Source organism: Manis javanica, chromosome 10 (assembly GCF_040802235.1).
Source record: "Manis javanica isolate MJ-LG chromosome 10, MJ_LKY, whole genome shotgun sequence".
NCBI lineage: Eukaryota > Metazoa > Chordata > Mammalia > Pholidota > Manidae > Manis > Manis javanica.
Window position 1 is genome coordinate 50,782,767 of NC_133165.1, and position 20,577 is coordinate 50,803,343.

The following is a 20,577-nucleotide window of genomic DNA, read 5'->3' on the forward strand; positions in this document are numbered from 1 at the left end:
AATGCTAAAGGCAGATGCTTAAGATCTGGAATAGGGCAATGATTTCTGCCCTCGCCACTTATGTTCCTCTTGTACTGAAGATTCTAACCAGTGAAGGAGGGAGGGAAGAAAGAATCCATACTGGAGAAGAATAAAAGGAAAAGTGCATTCGCGGATGTCATGATCCTGTATGCAGACAAATCCAGGGGAAATGCACACGCATATACACTAGAACTGATAAATTTAATGTTCAAAAGGTACAAAGGCACCCAGGAGAGCTGAATGCAGAGGAAACGAGACCGGCTGAGAGCAGTTGGTTCGGAGAGCCCGCTGTCGCTGTGGGAGCGGCCGCCTACTTCCGGAAGAAGCACGGCGCGCGGCGAGGGTCATTCCCAGCCGTGTACTCGGGATGGGGCAAGGTGCGGTGCTGTAGATTCCAGCTTGTGGCCCCCAGGCCTGCCGGGGTGCTCTCGCAGGACCTCCCGCGTCTGCAGCCTCGTGGCCGCCCGGGGCCAGCTCGTAAGGCCTGGACGCCACGACCGAGGCGGTGCGGCCATGGACTTCTCCAAGTTCCTGGAGGAGGACTTCGACGTGAAGGAGTGGATCAACGCGGCCTTCAGGACCGGCCCCAAGGAGGCGGCGGCCGGGAAGGCGGACGGCCACGCGGCCACCCTGGTGATGAAGCTGCAGCTGTTCATCCAGGAGGTGAACCACGCCGTGGAGGGTGAGCTGCACTGGTTGCGCGGAGCCTGGGGCCCCCGGGTGGTGCGCAATCCGGGTGATGAGACAGCGAGCCCCGGCCCGAGTCCTTCAGCCCTACGAGTGGCTGGTCTCAGCTTGCTGCTGTCTGTCTTCAACACTTGTTGATTTTGGATCTTGGTTTTCCACCTGTGGCGGTGCTATCAAGTTCCGTTTAAAACGTAAAAGAGTGAACTTTAAAGTCTATTAAGTAATAGCTGATCCTTTTATTTGACAAAAGCGTACTAAAGGTGCATGGAATGCCACAAATGCGGTAAATGTTTTAGTGGCTCTTCCTGTCAGCGAGGAAGATGGGCTGGCTTGAATGGAGACTAACATTTTTTTAAGGATAGTTAATTATAACAAATAATACACACTAGCACCCATTTCATTAACTCCTCGATTTGATTTTTATTCAGTATACGTTATTCAGTACATAGTGCATGCCTCTCTCTCTGCGAGGCTTTCTGGGAAAATCGTATCAAACTGCCTGCCCACTGGAAGATTATGATCAGGAAATACAATTTTGCTTAATAGATGTGTCCAGTGTCTAAGAAAAAGTCGGATGGAGGCTTTACTTCACTGTAGATTTTTTATTGTAGTTTGCATTTTTACTACTTATTGAGTATCTATTATGCATGTGTCAAGAAATGGGCCTGGAGATGACAAGTTTACCTTTCTGGAGCTTGCTGCCTTGTGGGGAAGATATGTAAACAGTGAAGGTGGAGTCTTTAATGAGAACCAGGAGCCATGAGAGGTGAAAGAACTGTGCAGTCATCTCTTGTCTGGGAGAATCATAAAGGGACTTGAAGGAGGACCTCTCATGGCAAAGAGGCAGAGGACATTAATAATAATATAATAGCAAATATTTAAGCCCTTGGTATGTGTCAGGCACTGCTTGAAGTGTTTTATATGTATTAACTAAGTGGTTCTCAAACCAGCGGTGGTAGTGCCAGCCCTCCCCACCCTCTGGACCCCCAGAGTATTTGGGAGTTGGTGGGAGTTGTTTTAGTTGTTGGGATAGTGGGGAATATCATGATGATAGACATTTAAGCACCCAGTGACGCTTAGAATTCCTGCAGTGCTTGGGACAGTCCTGCACAATGAAGAAATGTCCCAGCTAAAATGGTAATAATGCCACCTTTTAGCATGATTATCTAATTTAAACCTGACAGTAATCCTTAGAGGTAGGTGCAGTTATTTTTTCACCTTATGGTTGTAGCAGCTATGGCTGAGAGAAGTAAATTGCCCAGCATCATGTTGCTAACAAACGGGGTAGTCTGGATTTCCACCCGGACAGTTGGGTCCAGATCCCAGGCTCTGTATTCGATAGTACGTGGCTACCTCTGCAATTAAAGGGAGAGGGAACAACACGTTGCACAGACACGTGGATATAAAAAGGCCTGTGCAGAGACAGGTGAGAAGTTCAGAGCTTCAGCAGAAGCATCAGTAAATATTAGTTACCAGTAGTATTATTATTGGAAGACCACACTTTCATGGGGGCAAACTTCTGCTGGAGATAAGGCAGAAAGGTAGACTGGGATCAAACTGTGAAAGGCTTTTTTGGCCATCCTACTGGGTTTGGATTTCATCTCTTAAGCAATGGAAGCCTTTGAAGGTTTGAAGCTTTATTTTTATGGACGATGAGACAAGGGCTCAGGTCTGCAGTGAAGAGAAGTTATTGCAGAGGTACAAGCAGGAGATGTGGAGGACCCCAAATTAGAGGACTGATTTGTTCATTCTTTCAGTCAACAGATATTTATAGGGCACAGACTGTTTTCCAGGTTCCAGAGATACAGGGCTGTGTAAGACTCAGTCTTAAGTTTTAGAGGTTGGTAAAGGCCAGAACATGCAGGGATTTTAATGTCACTTTAAAGAGTTTGGATTTGACTTAAGATGAGCGTAATGGAAAGTATTGGAGGATTTTTAAGTAGGGGAGTGACATGGTTTGATATGTCCCCATTCAGGAGTCCTCACAGTGGCTTCAGGTAGGGTTATGGCAGTGGATATGGTGAGAAATGAGAGTAGATTTAAGATATTTTTATGAGTAAGATGATGGATTGGAATGAAAGATGAGATGGGGAGAAAATCAAGAACGATGCAGATTCTTGAACTAAGCCCCTTGGATGGAGGTACCAAATGTACAGTAACGTTTGAGAGGATTTGTTACCGAGATTCTATAGTTAACAATTTACTGTTCTTGCTTTATTATACATCTGTCCACTTATCCCTCCCTCCATCTATCCATTCATCTTATTTTTTGACATATTTCAAAGTAAGTTGCAGACATCAGTACACTTTCCCCCTAACATTTCAGTTAAAACCCTAAACATTGTAGAGTTTGATACTTGTTTACAGCTCTTTTTTTACTAGATAGAAGTTACATAAGGTGAAATGGGATCTTACCTGTGATTTGGATGAGTTTTGACAATGTATGCAGCTAGTATAACTCAAACCTCTATCAAGATACAGAATATTGCCATCATCCAGGAAAGTGCTCCCAGCTCCTTTGCAATGAAATCTGACCCTTACCGTCCTAGAGGCAACCACTGCAAGTGATAGCTTTAAAATGGATTCAAGAGTGCACTAAATTTTGGGGGGCTCCGGAGAGGGAAAATAAGATACACAGGGAACAGCAGGACCTGCAGAGTGACTCTGGTGTTATGGGTGGGAGACCAGGCTGGGGCCTTAACAGCACTGCTGGAAGGCAATGAAGCCCCTGTGCATTGAAGAAATCTTTGTGTGTTCTTTGTTTCCTTAATCTTAGAACTTCACCTTCCTGAAGTACATGTTGCAGACATTAAGGTTCCATTCATTGCACTGGTGGAGCTGAAGACTCTGGACCTCTTTGGTTCCCCAGTGAATTGTTCTTTGAAGGGTTACAAGGTTATGCTGTTAACTCTCCCAATTCCACTTAACATATCATGGTTTGTGAAGATGTTCAAATTTTATTCTATACTTAGGATATCTTTTTTAAAAATTCAGATTTCTTGCATCACTAGATCTATTAGACTCAATAAATGAGAAACCCCCATTTGGGTTGATGGTCAGGCTGATGGTTCAAATAGGTCCAGAGTCTTCTGCTCTACCAAGAGCACTGAATGGAACCGTAAGTCTTCAACATGTACTTCAGGAAGGTGACGTTCTAAGATTAAGAAGACAAAGAACACACCTGCATTTTAACTCACTCCAGCTGGTGCTGGTGGTTGGCTAACTTTATTTTGAAAAGACCACAGAAACAGATGTTGGGACCAGACTTATGTAAGGCGTGGTTTCAGCTCTGTGAAATCTTGGGTAGGTTACTCAATCTCTCTGAGCCTCAGTTTTCTCATTTCTAAGAGGTGGCTGCTAATGATTACTATGGACATTAAGTCAAATATTGTATGTAAAAGTGCCTAGCACATAGCTGGCATTCATACCATTTTTCTGCCTCACAAAGGGAGTTACAGCCTAACTCAGTGGGGGAACACTGTTGACGACGGGTCGGGTTGATGGTTATTCCTTGTTAATTCACATGGTTCTCACCCATCCCTCTGGAGGACATGGCCCTGGAAGAGGCTGCCCCACCTCATACTCCACTTGCCACAGGCTCAGGAAACCGTGTGGCTGGTAGTACTCTGGGGGAGATTTCCTTCCTGTCATTTGATGCATTCACATTGTTCATGGTGACTGGTCTGATTGTTCATCTTTTTACTTGGGTTCTTGCTACAGAAACAAGTCACCAGGCTCTTCAGAACATGCCCAAAGTGCTCCGTGACGTCGAAGCTCTTAAACAGGAGGCATCTTTTCTGAAAGAACAAATGATTCTTGTCAAGGAAGACATTAAAAAATTTGAACAGAACACATCTCAGTCAATGCAGGTATTTTGGCTACTGGCCTAAATGTTGATGCTTGTATTTGGAAAGGTGTTCACTCTCAGAGCGGGAGGCTAACTCTAACCAAAATTCTACCCAGCACTCGAATACCCTTTGCTTGGTTCCCTCAGCTTAGGCATCTCATTTCAGCACCCGCTGAACAATTTAGTCACGTGATTGGTGTGGTAAGGGGGACAGAAGCTCCGTGAGGACAGAAGCATGCCACATGGTGCTTAGGTTTCAGATCACTGGTGGGAGGTAGAGAAAAAGGAGCTGCCATGTGCTTAGCTTTGGATCTCTTTTCTCTTTTAGGTGTTGGTGGAAATTGACCAGGTGAAGTCCAGAATGCAGCTTGCTGCAGAGTCACTTCAAGAAGCCGACAAGTGGAGCACCCTGAGTGCGGATATTGAGGAGACATTTAAGACTCAAGTAGGTTTTTGTTTAGGGGATGTTCTGCTGTCTGGTTAGGCGGGAACTTGAGGTTTAGAGAAACAAATGCCAGAACCATTTACTCAAAACCATAAGGGATAGTAAAAATTGTGGAAACCTTCAGGCTGAGGTAGGGGAGATCTGAAATTGCTGTATTTCCACCTTCTTAAGTTTGCACTCTGTGCTTGACTGGAGCCTTTAGCCACAGAGAGCATTCAGGAGAAGCCTCAATAAGAAAGGCAGAGAAAATGGAATAAATGAGAACATTGGACATGGGTCACACATCGTGGGACCTTGGTTAGTTATTTAACTGCACCTGGCTCCAGGGGAAGATGACAATACTTTTGATACCTGGCTGTAAGGATGAAGTGAGATGATGTCTTTTTTTGTTAATTGAGGTATAGTTGATATACAGTATTATATTTCTGGTATACACAGCATAGTGATTTGACAGTCTTCTACATTATTAAATGCTCACACAGTATTTGTTATATAGTATTTATAGTATTTATTATACAGTAAGTATAGTTACTATCAACATACAAAGACATTACAAGATGATGTTTTATGAAAAGCTTTTCAGTTGTGAAGCAAAATGAACTATCATCTCTTTTGCTAGTTTTAAAAACTAAAAGTTTCTTTAAAAGTTATTAATATAATATGGGAAAAAATGTAGTGAACAGGAATAAACATGTGAAAACAGTGAAAAATGTCTTTCTTTTAACCCAAATGGTAGCACGTTGCAAACACTGCTGTGCGTTGTTTTTTTACACAACAACCTGTTATTGTATGTCAGTTATCATTATCTTTAAGTACAGTAGAGCCACACTCCTTCCCATTCTGTTTCAGAGCCCATCAGGGTGCTTGACAAGGCAATGGATCCAGGCTTCTTAGATATAAGCTGCAAATCTTACTGAGTCCCTGGCACATGTGTATGAGAGAGAATCTATTTAAATACGGTCTCTGGTTTTAATAGTAGTACACTGCTAAAGTTAATCAGCTGAAAGTTCTAAATCTTGTTTTTCTCCTCCCAGCTATCCTGATATTCAGAACTAACTGCCCACGAGACCGAATGTATCCAGCTGGACTCCCCCTGGGCACTTCGAATACTGAATTCATTATTTCTGTCTAAAGCCACTCCCCATTTGTCCTTCCTATCTTAGTTAATGGTAGCATTTTTCCATTCAAGTGTCTGTCTAGGCTAGGAACCTCTGCAGTCCCTACCCACTCCCTCTCCACATCCTTCCCATCTTCCCCTTGAGGTGTCTGTCCTTTAGCCCCCTGCCACCTCTCTATTTGTGCTTTCTAGTCATAGTGCTCCTAGGCCTTTGCAGCAAACATCTGTCAGTCTCCTTGCCACCGAGTCCGTTCTGCCCTCAATTGATCTTCCACATGTGACCAGGGGACCTTGTAAAGCATTGATTGGCACATGTCATTTCCCTGTCCCTCCCCACACCCCCCATTTTATCTTAACGATTCCCATTTTCTGCTGGATGGAATTCTAAGCCCACTACTAAGTTGTGCAGCCCATTTTCCACAGCAGGGCTCCATGCAGCCTTCCTTCTCAGTGTTTTCTCTGCTGCTCCCTCTGTGTGATTTCCAGCTTGTGGCTGCCCCAGATATCATTTCCTGCCTTAGTTCTCTGCCTGCACTCTCTTTCCTTTCCTTTGCTTACGGCAGAGTAACCCCTACTGCCCCTCAAGTCCAGCAGTGTCACCACCTCTCACAGCTCTCCCCTGCTGGCTCCACACCTCTAGGCAAAATAAATCACCCCCTCACTTGTGTTCCTGCTTCTTCAGTTGTGTCGTGATCTTTCTGTCCCAGTACCTTGTGAGTTCAGGGGCTTCAATGTGACCTTCCTTGTCTTTGTGTCTCAGAGATCTAATGCAAGGTTTGCTATGTCATTAACACCTATTAGATGCTGAGATGAAGTACAGTTAGCACTACATTTTTAATTCATTTTTTAAAATAGCATTTGTTTTTCTAATTATAAGCTGAAATTCTCTGTGTCTTAGAAGACTTGTAAAATTCAGGAAAATGCAAGGGGGAGAACAAATGATTCTGATTCCTATGTCCTACTAATGTGGTTTTTTATGTCTATAGGTATTTTTCTGTGTATTTGTAGTTACATATTTTGTACCTATGCATGTATTTCAAATATATAGACATTCATATATATTCTAGTGTCTATGTGTTTTTTATCTTGTTTATTTTAATAGTAAATTTTAAGCATTTTGCTATGTGATAATACTTTTCAAAAACATGATTTTTAATGGCTGTACAATATCCCACATGTCATTATGAGTGATCCATGATTTACATTTTATTTATTATTATGGAAGATTAAGGTTGCTTCCAGGTGTTTGCTATTACAACACTAAAATCACATTAGCAAATTATAATGCAGTAATATCTCTGTGTCCCTCTGATTATTTCCTTAGGAGAAATTTCTAGAAGAGGAAATAGCAAGTCAGAAGATATGATTATTTTTGATGCATACTGCTGAATTGCCTTCCAGAAAGACAGTATACATTTGTGAATCCAGACAGACTTTTTTCTTCACACCCTCACCAACAATAGCTATTATAATTTTCCAAAAGTTTTTCTAAGTTTTTAGGAGGAAAATGGCACTTTCTTGTTTTAATTTGCATTTATTTGAGTACTAATAATATTGAACTTAATATGTTTATGGGCCATTTTCTTATTTTATGAATTGCCTTATCTTGTGTTTTGTCCATTCTTAATTGAAGGAGCTGAGGGATCTTTGAAAATAAATATCCTCTATTCTGGTCTTCTTATAGGACATAGCTGTGATTTCTGCCAAGCTAACAGGTATGCAGAACAGCTTAACCATGCTTGTTGATACAGTGGATTACTCTGAAAAGTGTGTGCACTTGGAGGCATTGAAGAACAGACTGGAGACCTTGGCCAGCACCCAGATTGTAGCAGCATTCACCTCCCAGTCTGTAGGTGAGTGCTGGCTGTTTCTCATTTCTGTGTATACCTCTTCACAAAGATAAGGCTTTCTGAGTCTTCAGTCTTCAGAATTAAATTATGTAGATGGAAGTAAATCTGTAAACTTTATAACGGTTGCCTTTTTTCAGTATTTTATATGAAAATTTTCAAACATACTGAAAAGTTGAAATAACTGTAGAAGGAACACACCATCTAGATCCTAGTATTAGCATTTTGCATTTTCCACATTTGTTTTATCCCATCTGTCCATTTCTACATCCATCCCTTTTATGTTTTTGACGTATTTCAAACTAACTTGTACACATCAGTACATTTCACTCCTAAACACTTTACCATTCATATCAGTAACTATAGAGTTCAATATTTGTTTATAATGCATTTTTTTTAGGTGAAGTGCACATTTAGGGAAATGTACAAATCTTAAGTGTATCATTTGTTGAATTTTGATCCTTACCAACTGTTATTTTTATTTCCTCTGACTACTAATAGGACCAAATCATATTAATAGCATTCCTAAGATTATGTATTATTCTTGCAATTCAAGAACAAGCCCCACTTATTTGCAGGGTGTGTGTGTGTGTGTGTGTGTGTGTGTGTGTGTGTGTGTGTGAATGTACTATTGGATATTTGCTGATATTTTATTTGGAATTTTTTTTATTGAGATCCCATTAGCAAGTATCTTTGTCAGGTTTTGTTATCATGATTGTGTTGGCTTCACAAAAGTAATTGGGGAGATTTCATTCTTTCTTACTACTCTATTAGGATTTCAGTAACATTTTTATCAAATATTGCCATGGCCCCATTGAATGCTTCCTGTCTACAGTTCAATTTGGATTATTATGACCTCTGCCTTCTTTTTTGTCTGTATTTGCTTTAGTCTTTGTCCATTTCCTTTTCACCTTCAAACTTTCTGAGCTCTTTTATTTTAGGCTTGTCTATTGGAGATGGCATATGGTTGAATTTTGACTTTTGATCTAATCCTTTTATTTTTTAGTAAGTGACTTTATACTGTTGAGGCTTTTTTTAACAGAAATTTTCAGTCTTGTATGTTTCTATTTTTATACTTTCTGCTTTGTGTTTCTGTTTCTTTTGACCACTATATTTTGCTACACATGTATGTTTTCTTTGTGTTTTTTTCTCACAGATGATTTGGAAGAAATTTAACTTGACTTTAGCTTTTTTAGTGATTTATGACTTCAAATAATAAACTAAACTTCTTAATTTATCAACCTCAAAAGTGAAACAATATCTGATTCCCTTTGAATAGTGTATTTAAACTCCTCTTTCTGTCTCTATCCTTCCCTCTCCCCCTGCCACATTCTAGAATATTGTGTGGTCCAGAATTTTTATTATGGTATACTATCAAATTATTCATTTTTTTATCACATAGCTTTTGTCTCTAAAATTTTAGCCATTATAAGATTTTTTTGTTATATTTTACTTTTACATAACTGTTTTATAACCAATAATTGCCATGGCTATTTATGCTTAATATCATGTTTAAATGGATTCAATATATACTTCTGGACTTTCATCCCACATCTTCCCCATCTGTTAATTGTTCATTTTAAGGCTTCTCTTCATTAGCAAGATTGTTTCCAAGTAGATTATTTTTTCTCAGGAAGGGCATGGGGATTATATATATATCTATAGTATTTATATAGTAAAGAATGTCTTTCTATTGCTTTTACTTAGAGAAAACTACAATTCTTTTGGAATTCTTGAATCATGCTATTTTTCCTTCAGAATTCTAGAAACCTTGCTTCCTTGTCTTCTGCCAACTGTATTCTGCTGATGAGTGTGAGACTAGCCTGCTTAGTTTTTCTGCTATAGGTAGTTGGTTTCTTTTCCTTGAATAGTCAAACAGAGGTTGGCAAACATTTTCTCTAAAGGGCCAGATGGTAAATAATGGGCTTTGTGGGCCATATAGTCTCTATCACAAATACTTAACTGCAGTTGTCACATGGCAGCCCTTATGTAAATGAATGGGCTTCACTGTGTCCCAGTAAAACTTTATTACAAAAACAGCTAGCAGTTTGGCCTCCTGGCTCATAAGATTCTTTTACCTGGCAGTTTAGTTATTTCACTAGGTTATTTTTCAGTTTTGAAAATTTAAAACTTTTTCTGGAACATAGCACAAGCTCTTTTTATTGCTGATTCATATCTCTCTTCATTTCTAAAAAATTTCTTAAAACATTTTTTCTGTTCCACTTGTTTTGTTTTCTGTCTCTGAGAACATCAACCATCTCTCTGTGCACTGGCTCTCCTTTTCCCCTCCTCCATGTATTTCATGTTCTGTCTGATCTACTTTGCCTATTTGTTAACTCTTCTCATAGTCTGTTTTTCAAAAGGTTGCCTTCCATTCACCAATAGCACTTTCTAAAGTATTCTGCTCTTTATTTTTCTAATTAATTTTTAATTTTTGTAATAGCATTATTTGCTTCCTAATTTTTTTTCCTTAGCTCTGCCAGCCTGCCTTTATATCTCACTGTGATGCTTTGGGTCCTGTTAAAGAAAACATATATATATACCTTGTGTAATTTCCTTGAGAGTGTGAAACAGTTGTAGCCTAAAACTTTCTTCTCTTCCCTAGGGTAAATCTTTGAAGTGCTCTCTTTTAAAATAAGTTTTTTAAAATTGTGGTAAAATACACATAACATAAAAATTTACCATTCTAACTGTTTTTAAGTGTACAGTTCAGTGGCATTAAGTACATTCATATTGTTGTGCAGCCATCACCCCCTCCATTGCCAGAATGCTCTTCATCTTCCTCAGCTGAAATTCTATACTCATTAAACATTAACTGCCTGTTCCTTCCTCCCACTAGCTCCTGGCAGCCATCATTCCACTTTCTGTCTCTGAATTTGACGATGCAGGTATTTCATGCAAGTGGAATCATACAGTATTTGTCATTTTGTGATTACTTATTATACCCGGCATGTATCTTCAAGGTTCATCCATGTTGTAGCATGTGTCAGAATTCCTTTCTTTTTAAGGCTGAGTAATATTCCATTTATGTATACCCCACCATTTGTTTACCCATTCACCCATCATCGGTCACTTGAGTTGTTTCCACCATTTGATTGTCATGAATAGTGTTGCTGTGAACATGAGTGTACAAGTACTTGTTTGAGTCCCGGCTTTCAGTTCTTTTGGGTATATACCAAGAAGTAGAATTCCTGGATCATAAATGTACTTGTAATTTTTTGAGGCTCCATTATAATGTTTTCCATAGAAGTTACACCATTTCCCATGCCTACCAGCAATGTACAAGAATAACAATTTCTCCATATCCTACCCAACACATGTTTTTTTTTTTTTTTTGTGCCAGCCATCCTAATGGGTGTGTAGTGGTATCTCATTGTGATTTTGATTTGCATTTCCATAATTAATGAAGTTGAACATATTTTCTATCTCACTGGTCATCTATATATCTTGGGAGAAATGTCTGTTCAAATCCTTTGCCCACTTTAAAGTCAGGTTATTTGTTTTTTTATTGTTGGGTTGTAGTAGTTCACTATACTGGATATTAATCCTTGATTGGATATATGATTTTAAAATTTATATATATATTTTTCCCATTCTGTGGGTTGTCCTCTCAGTTTATGCATCCTTCGATACACAAGCTTTTTATTTTTATATAGTCCAGTTTTTCAGTTTTTCTTTTATTGCCTGTGCTTTTGGCATCCTACTTAAGAAACTATTGCCAAATCCAATGTCATGAGACTTTTCCCACTTTCTTATAAAGGTTTTATAGTTTTAGCTTTTACATTTAGGTCTTTGATCCATTTTAAATTAATTTTTGTATATGATGTAAGGTAAGAGTACAATTTCTCTGTTTGTATATGGATATCCAGTTTTCCCAGAACTCTTTGTTGAAAAGACTATTTTTCCCATTGAATGGTTTTGGCACTCTGTTTGAAAGTCATTTGACCATATATGTGAAGGCTTATTTCTGGTTCTCTCTTCTCTTCTATTCATCTATATGTCTGTTCTTATGCCAGTACCACACTATTTTTATTACTGTATCTTTGTAGTAAGTTTGGAAATCAGGAAGTGTGAGACCACCAATGTCATCCATTTTCAAGATTGTTTTGGCTATTTGGGTCTCTTGAAATTCTATATGTCTCTTAGGATGGTTTTTTTTTTGGTTTCTTGGGGAAACACCACTGGGTTTTTTATCAGGATTGCATTGACCCTGTAGATTGCTGTGCATAGTATTATCATCTTAATATTAAATCTTCTAATGCATGAACATGGGATGTCTATTTATATGCGTCTTTAATTTTTTTGAGGAGTGTTTTGTTGTTTTCAGTGTAGGAGTCTTTCAGCTCCTTGGTTCATTTATTCCTAAGTATTTTGTTCTTTTTTTATGCAATTGTAAAATGGAATTGTTTTCTTTCTTTTTTTAAATTCTTTATTAAAGTATTATTGATATACACTCTTACGAAGGTTTCACATGAAAAAACAATGTGGTTACTACATTTACCCATATTATCAAGTCCCCACCCATACCCCAATGCAATCACTGTCCATCAGTGTAGTAAGATGCCACAGATTCACTATTTGCCTTCTCTCTACTATACTGTTTTCCACGTGATCCCCCACACCATGTGTACTAAACATACTACCCCTCAGTTCCCTTCTCCCTCCCTCCCCACACACCCTACCACACCACTCCCCTTTGGTAACCACTAGTTCTTTCTTGGAGTCTCTGAGTCTGCTGCTATTTTGTTCCTTCAGTTTTGTTTTGTTGTTATACTCCACAAATGATGGAAATCATTTGGCACCTGTTTTTCTCTGCTGGCTTATTTTACTGAGCATAAGATCCTCCAGCTCCATCCATGTTGTTGCAAATGGTAGGATTTGTTTCTTCCTTATGGCTGAATAGTATTCCATTGTGCATATGTACCACATCTTCCTTATCCATTCATCTGCTGATGGACACTTAGGTTGCTTCCATATCTTGGCTACTGTAAAAAGTGCTACAGTAAACAGGGGTTGAGATATCACCTGACACCAGTAAGGATGGCCACCATCCAGAACACAAATAACAACAAATGTTGGTGAGGTTGTGGAGAAAGGGGAACCCTCCTACACTGCTGGTGAGAATGTAAACTAGTTCAACCATTGTGGAAAGCAATATGGAAGTTTCTCAAAAAGCTCAAAATAGAAATACCATTTGACCCAGGAATTCCACTTCTAGGAATTTACCCTAAGAATGCAGCAGCCCAGTTTGAAAAAGACATATGCACCCTATGTTTATCGCAGCACTGTTTATAATAGTTAAGAAATGGAAGCAACCTAAATGTCCATCAGTACATGAATGGATAAAGAAGATGTGGTACATATACACAATGGAATATTATTCAGCCATAAGAAGACCACAAATCCTACCATTTGCAACAAAATGGATGGAGCTAGAGGGTATTATGCTCAGTGAAATCAGCCAGGTGGAGAAAGACAAGTACCAAATGATTTCACTCATATGTGGAGTACAAGAACAAAGAAAAAACTGAAGGAACAAAAGAGCAGCAGAATCACAGAACCCAAGAATGGACTAACAGTTACCCAAGGGAAAGGGACTGGGGAGGATGGGTGGGAAGGGAGGGATAAGGGGGCCGGGGAAGAAAGGGGGCATAACAATTACATGTATAATGTGGGGGGGGGCATGGGGAGGGAAGTGCAATAGAGAGAAGACAAGTAGTGATTCTACAGCATCTTATATGCTGATGGACAGTGACTGTAATGGGGTTTGTCGGGGGGACTTGGTGAATGTGGGGAGTCTAGTAAACATAATGTTCCTCATATAACTGTAGATTAATGATACCAAAATATATATATATATATATATATATATATATATATATATATATAAATAAAATAAACAAACATAGGGGTGCATATGTCTGTTTTTTTTTTAAATCCAGAATTGTGTAATTTCAAAGATGATAGGTGGAGGGAATTATACACTGGTTTATGCTATTGCTGCATAGTATGCTGGTAATAAGAAATACCTCCTTCTTGGTATGAATGTTGAATAGTGCAGGCTTTGCATTATGCAGTTTCTTCAGGAACTATACCCTTTGCATAAAGTGCCACCACCTTACATATAAACAGCCCTTGAAGGCTCTCTGACATGGAGCAGGCACTCAATGAAAGGCAATTGCTATGAAGGTATAGTCTTCAGTTAAGTATCAAGCTAAACACTTGGGTTCCCATGAGCTTGGTTGTGCCTGAGTCTTCTTTCACAGCCTACATGGATTCCCTAGGAAGGGAAAGACAGGTGATATCATGACTCTGATATCTCTGCCCAATATGGAGGTCCCTTTAGTAAGCCTCTCACCTGCTCCAGTCGCCAGGCACCATGCCTGTGTTTTTTTGCAATTTTTAAAAATTTTACATGAGGAACATGTTTACTAGACTCCCCACATTCACCAAGCCCCCCCCACAAATCCCATTACAGTCACTGTCCATCAGCATAGTAAGATGCTGTAGAATCACTACTTGTCTTCTCTCTGTTGCACTTCCCTCCCCGTGCCCCACCCCCACATTATACATGCTAATCATAATGCCCCCTTTCTTTTTCCTCCCCCTTATCCCTCCCTTCCCACCCATCCTCCCCAGTCCCTTTCCCTTTGGTAACTGTTAGTCCATTCTTGGGTTCTTTGTTTCTGGTGTTCTTTTGTTCCTTCAGTTTTTTCTTTGTTCTTATACTCCACGTATTAGTGAAATCATTTGGTACTTGTCTTTCTCCACCTGGCTGATTTCACTGAGCATAATACCCTCTAGCTCCATCCATTTTGTTGCAAATGGTAGGATTTGTTTTCTTCTTATGGCTAAATAATATTCCATTGTGTATATGTACCACATCTTCTTTATCTGTTCATGTACTGATGGACACTTAGGTTGCTTCCATTTCTTGGCTATTGTAAATAGTGTTGCAATAAACATAAGGGTGCATATGTCTTTTTCAAACAGGGCTGCTGCATTCATAGGATAAATTCCTACAAGTGGAATTCTGGGTCAAATGGTATTTCTATTTTGAGCTTTTTGAGGAACCTCCATACTGCTTTCCACAATGGTTGAACTAATTTACATTCCCACCAGCAGTGTAGGAGGGTTCCCCTTTCTCCACAACCTCACCAACATTTGTTGTTGTTTGTCTTTTGGATGGTGGCGATTCTTACTAGTGTGAGGTGATATCTCATTGTGGATTTAATTTGCATTTCTCTGATGACTAGTGATGTGGAACATCTTTTCATGTGTCTTTTGGCCATCTGAATTTCTTCTTTGGAGAACTGTCTGTTCAGCTCCTCTGCCCATATTTTAATTGGATTATTTGCTTTATGTTTGTTGGGGTGTGTGAGCTCTTTATATATTTTGGATGTCAACCTTTATTGGATCTGTCATTTATAAATATATTCTCCCATACTGTAGGATGCCTTTTTGTTCTATTGGTGGTGTCCTTTGCTGTACAGAAGCTCTTCAGCTTGATATAGTCCCACTTGTTCATTTTTGCTTTTGTTTCCCTTGCCCGGGGGGGATATGTTCATGGAGAAGTCACTCATGTTTATGTCCAAGAGAATTTTGCCTATGTTTTTTTCTGAGAGTTTTATGGTTTCATGGTTTACATTCTGGTCTTTGATCCATTTCAAGTTTACTTTTGTGTACAGGGTTAGACAATGATCCAGTTTCATTTTCTTGCATGTAGCCATCCAGTTTTGCAAACACCAGCTGTTGAAGAGGCTGCCATTTCCCCATTGTATGTCCATGGCTCCTTTATTGTATATTAATTGACCATATATGCTTGGGTTAATGTCTGGAGTCTCTATTCTGTTCCACTGGTCTGTGGCTCTCTTCTTGTGCCAGTACCAAATTGTCTTGTTTACTGTGGCTTTGTAGTAGAACTTGAAGTTGGGGAGCAAGATCTCCCCCACTTTATTCTTCCTTCTCAGGATTGCTTTGGCTGTTCGGGGTCTTTGGTCGTCCATATGAATTTTTGAACTATTTGTTCCAGTTCGCTGAAGAATGCTGTTGGTATTTTGATAGGGATTGCGTCTGTAGATTGCTTTAGGCAGGATGGCCATTTTGACTATATTAATTCTTCCTAGCCAGGAGCATGGGATGAGTTTCCATTCGTTAGAGTCCTCTTTAATTTCTCTTAAGAGTGTCTTGTAGTTTTCAGGGTATAGGTCTTTCACTTCTTAGTTAGGTTTATTCCTAGATATTTTATTCTTTTGATGCAATTGTGAATGGAATTGTTTTCCTGATTTTTCTTTTTGCTAGTTCATTGTTAGTGTATAAGAAAGCAACAGACTTCTGTGTATTAATTTTGTATCCTGCAACTTTGCTGTATTCCGATATCAGTTCTGGTAGTTTTGGAGTGGAGTCTTTAGGGTTTTTTATGTACAATATCATGTCATCTGCAAGTAGTGACAGTTTGACTTCTTCTTTACCAATCTGGATTCCTTGTATTTCTTTGTTTTGTCTGATTGCTGTGGCTAGGACCTCCAGCACTATGTTGAATAACAGTGGGGAGAGTGGGCATGCCTGTCATGTTCCCGATCTCAGAGGAAAAACTTTCAGTTTCTTGCTGTTCAGTATGATGTTGGCTGTGGGTTTATCGTATATGGTGTTTACTATGTTGAGGTGCTTGCCCTCTATACCCATTTTGTTGATAGTTTTTATCATGAATGGATGTTGAATGTTGTTGAATGCTTTTTCAGCATTTTTAGAGATGACCATGTGGTTTTTGTCCTTCTTTTGTTGATGTGGTGGATGATGTTGATGGATTTTTGAATGTTGTACCATCCTTGCATCCTGAGATGAATCCCACTTGGTTATGGTGTATGATCCTTTTGATGTATTTTTGAATTTGGTTTGCTAATATTTTGTTGAGTATTTTTGCATCTATGTTCATCAGGGATATTGGTCTGTAATTTCTTTTTTTGTGGTGTCTTTATGTGGTTTTAGTATTAGGGTGATGCTGGCTTAATAGAATGAGTTTGGAAGTAATCCCTTCTGTTCTGTTTTTTGGAAAACTTTAAGGAGAATGGGTATTATGTCTTCTCTGTATTTCTGATAAAATTCTGCAGTAAATCCTTCTGGCCTGGGGGTTTTGCTCTTGGGTAGTTTTTTGATTACCACTTCAATTTCATTGCTGGTAATTGGTCTGTTTAGATTTTCTGATTGTTCCTTGGTCAGTCTTGGAAGGTTGTATTTTTCTGGAAAGTTGTCCGTTTCTTCTAGGTTTTCCAGCTTGTTAGCATATAGATTCTCATAGCATTCTTTAATGATTCTCTGTATTTCTGTGGAATCTGTCGTGATTTTTACTTTCTCATTTCTAATTCCGTTGATGTGTGTTGATTCTCTTTTTCTCTTAAAAAGTCTGGTTAAGGGCTTATCTATTTTGTTTATTTTCTCAAAGAATCAGCTCTTGTTTTCATTGATTTTTTCTATTGTTTTATTCTTCTCAACTTTATTTATTTCTTCTCTGATCTTTATTAAGTCGCTCCTTCTGCTGACTTTGGGCCTCATTTGTTCTTTTTCCAGTTTCAATAATGTGACGTTAGACTATTCATTTGGGATTGTTCTTCCTTCTTTAAATAGTCCTGGATTGCTATATACTTTCCTCTTAGAAGTGCTTTTGCTGCATCCCACAGAAGTTGGGGCTTTGTACTGTTGTTGTCATTTGTCTCTATATATTGCTTGATCTCTATTTTAATTTGGTCATTGATACATTGATTACTTAGGAGTATGTTGTTAAGCCTCCATGTGTTTGTGAGCTTTTTTCTTTCTTTGTAAAATTTATTTCTAGTTTTATACCTTTGTGGTCTGAGAAGTTGGTTGGTAGAATTTCAGTCTTTTTGAATTTACTGAGGTTCTTTTTGTGGCCTATTATGTGGTCTATTCTGGAAGATGTTCCATGTGCACTTGAGAAGAAAGTGTATCCTGCTGCTTTTGGGTGTAGAGTTCTGTAGATGTCTGTTAGGTCCATCTGTTCTAGCATGTTGTTCAGTGCCTCTGTGTCCTTACTTATTTTCTGTTTGGTGGATCTGTCCTTTGGAGTGAGTGGTGCGTTGAAGTCCCCTAAAATGAATGCATTGCATTCTATTTCCTCCTTTAATTCTGTTAGTATTTGTTTCACATATGTTTGTGCTCCTGTATTGGGTGCACATGTATATGTTTATAATGGTTGTATCCTCTTGTTGGACTGACTCCTTTATCATTATGTAATATCCTTCTTTATCTCTTGTTACTTTCTTGTTTTGAAGTCTGTTTTTTCTGATACTAGTACTGCAACACCTGCTTTTTTCTCCCTATTGTTTGTATGAAATATCTTTTCCCATCCCTTGACTTTTAGTCCGTGTGTGTCTTTAGGTTTGGGGTGAGTTTCTGTAAGCAGCATATAGATGGGTCTTGCTTTTTTTTTTTTTTTTTTTTTTTTTTTTGAGAGGGCATCTCTCATATTTATTGATCAAATGGTTGTTAACAACAATAAAATTCAGTATAGGGGGGTCAACGCTCAATGTACAATCATTAATCCATCTCAAGCCTAATTCTCGTCAGTCTCCAATCTTCTGAAGCATAACGAACAAGTTCTTACATGGTGAACGAATTCTTACATAGTGAATAAATTCTTACATGGTGAACAGTACAAGGGCAGTCATCACAGAAACTTTCGGTTTTGATCATGCAATATGACCTATAAACAATCAGGTCAAATATGAATATTCGTTTGATTTTTGTACTTGATCTATATGTTGATCCCCCATTTCTCCTACTATTATTATTATTTTTATTTTTAATAAAATGCTGAAGTGGTAGGTAGATGCAAGATAAAGGTAGAAAACATAGTTTAGTGCTGTAAGAAGGCAAATGTAGATGATCAGATGATCAGGTGTGTGCCTATGGACTAAGTATTAATCCAGGCTAGACAAGGGCAGCAAGACATCCACGGATGCAGAAGATTTCTCTCAAAGCAGGGGGGGTGAGGTTCTGAGCCTCACCTCTGTTGATCCCCAAATTCTCACCTGATGGCCCCCCTGCGACTGTGCCTGTCTTAGGTTGTTCCTCCCTTGAGGAATCTTACCCGTCTCTGGCTAACCAGTCATCTTCCTGGGCCATACAGGGAAATGTAAAGTTGGTAAGTGAGAGAGAAGCCATATTGTTTGCAAAGGTTAGCTTTTTACTTCTTTGCAGATTTATGCCCTGTGGCTTCTATGCCCAGCACTTGTCTCAAGGTATCTTTACCACCTGGAGGAATTATGATACTCGGTAAATTCGATATGAGGCACGAATTCTATTTAAGGGTTGTAATTAGGAAGGAAGAAGAAAAGCTATAGATGTAGCATACGAAGGAAACTTGGGAGGATTGATTATTTCTTTGACATATCTTCTTGTATAGTACCTTAAGTATGTATAGGTTTTAAACTACTAACTAATTTGCACACATATATTAACATAATAGGAATACGGTGACATAAACAAAGCAAATCTATAATTACCATCCATCTCCAGTGAAGCCAAGAAAACCATTTAGGCACCCTAGGCATTTGTGAAAATTTATCTATGATATGATGGATATTGTCCAACTGTACTTGAACCATCAGACAAATTAAAGCAGCCCATTTCTGGGATCTGTTCACATCCCATATGTTCTTTTAACCATAGATAGTCTATAGTCATAAGATTTTGGAGTGCTACAACTTGCACCCCTCCCAACTCCTGGTTGAGTTCCAACAGTACAGATCCGGTCAAATTCGTTGTCTCACTGTATGCACATGCCAGCCTAGACATCTCCCTCCTCATTCTTATGGCAAGTCCAGGAGATGGTGGGCTGGATGCAGCCACAACCGCAGCATCGTCCGAATCCCTGTGGAGGCTTTTTGATGATCATCCCCCGGCACAAGTCCCCCAGAGAGTGCTGATGCCGGAAGCTCCTCCTCATATCGTATCTTAGTTCATTTTCTGGGTATCCAAGCTAGGCCTTGATCTTCTGCATAGAAACAAACAGACCCTTTGCCCACACTTTGACATGCCCTCTATACCACTGTGCAGAACTCATTGGAGGTCAGCACACAGTAACTGCTTTTTTTTTTTTTTTTTTTAAATTAAGAGAAAGGAATATTATCAGAAAAGAGTACCTCCATAGCTGATCATCTGACACCCTTTAAGTGATCAACATTAAGGATATTTAAAGCATGCGTTGATCTTTGATTTACCAATAGTTTTATCCTGTTAAGGAGTAATTCCCCTTTTCCTTCTTTCTTTCTTTCTTTCTTTTTTTTTTTTTTTTAATTTTTAATCTACACTTACATGAAGAATACTATGTTTACTATGCTCTCCCCTATATCAGGTCCCCCCTAACAACCACATTACGGTTACTGTCCATCAGCTTAGCAAAATGTTGTAGAGTCACTACTTGTCCTCTCTGTGTTGTGCAGCCCACCCTCCCCTTGCTCCCTCCCCCCCATGCATGCTAATCTTAATAACCCCCTTTTTCTTCCCCCCCCTTATCCCTCCCTGCCCACCCATCCTCCCCAGTTCCTTTCCCTTTGGTACCTGTTAGTCCATTTTTGGGTTCTGTAACTTCACT

General features: G+C 39.1%; 1 protein-coding gene across 3 annotated transcripts in view; it reads left to right on the forward strand.

Moving 5' to 3' along the window:
* Positions 1–318: 318 nt before the first annotated feature.
* Positions 319–20,577, forward strand: part of COG7 (component of oligomeric golgi complex 7) — an 85,300-nt gene continuing 65,041 nt past the window's right edge. For 2 of the 3 annotated variants that reach the window (XM_073215408.1, XM_073215409.1), the window contains exons 1-4: positions 319–703; positions 4,429–4,577; positions 4,884–5,000; positions 7,802–7,970. In XM_073215408.1, coding sequence (XP_073071509.1) covers positions 535–703; positions 4,429–4,577; positions 4,884–5,000; positions 7,802–7,970 — 604 coding nt within the window. In that variant the 5' untranslated portion in view covers positions 319–534. The remainder of the gene's footprint in view (positions 704–4,428; positions 4,578–4,883; positions 5,001–7,801; positions 7,971–20,577) is intronic. The other variant, XM_073215407.1, reaches the window with a different exon arrangement.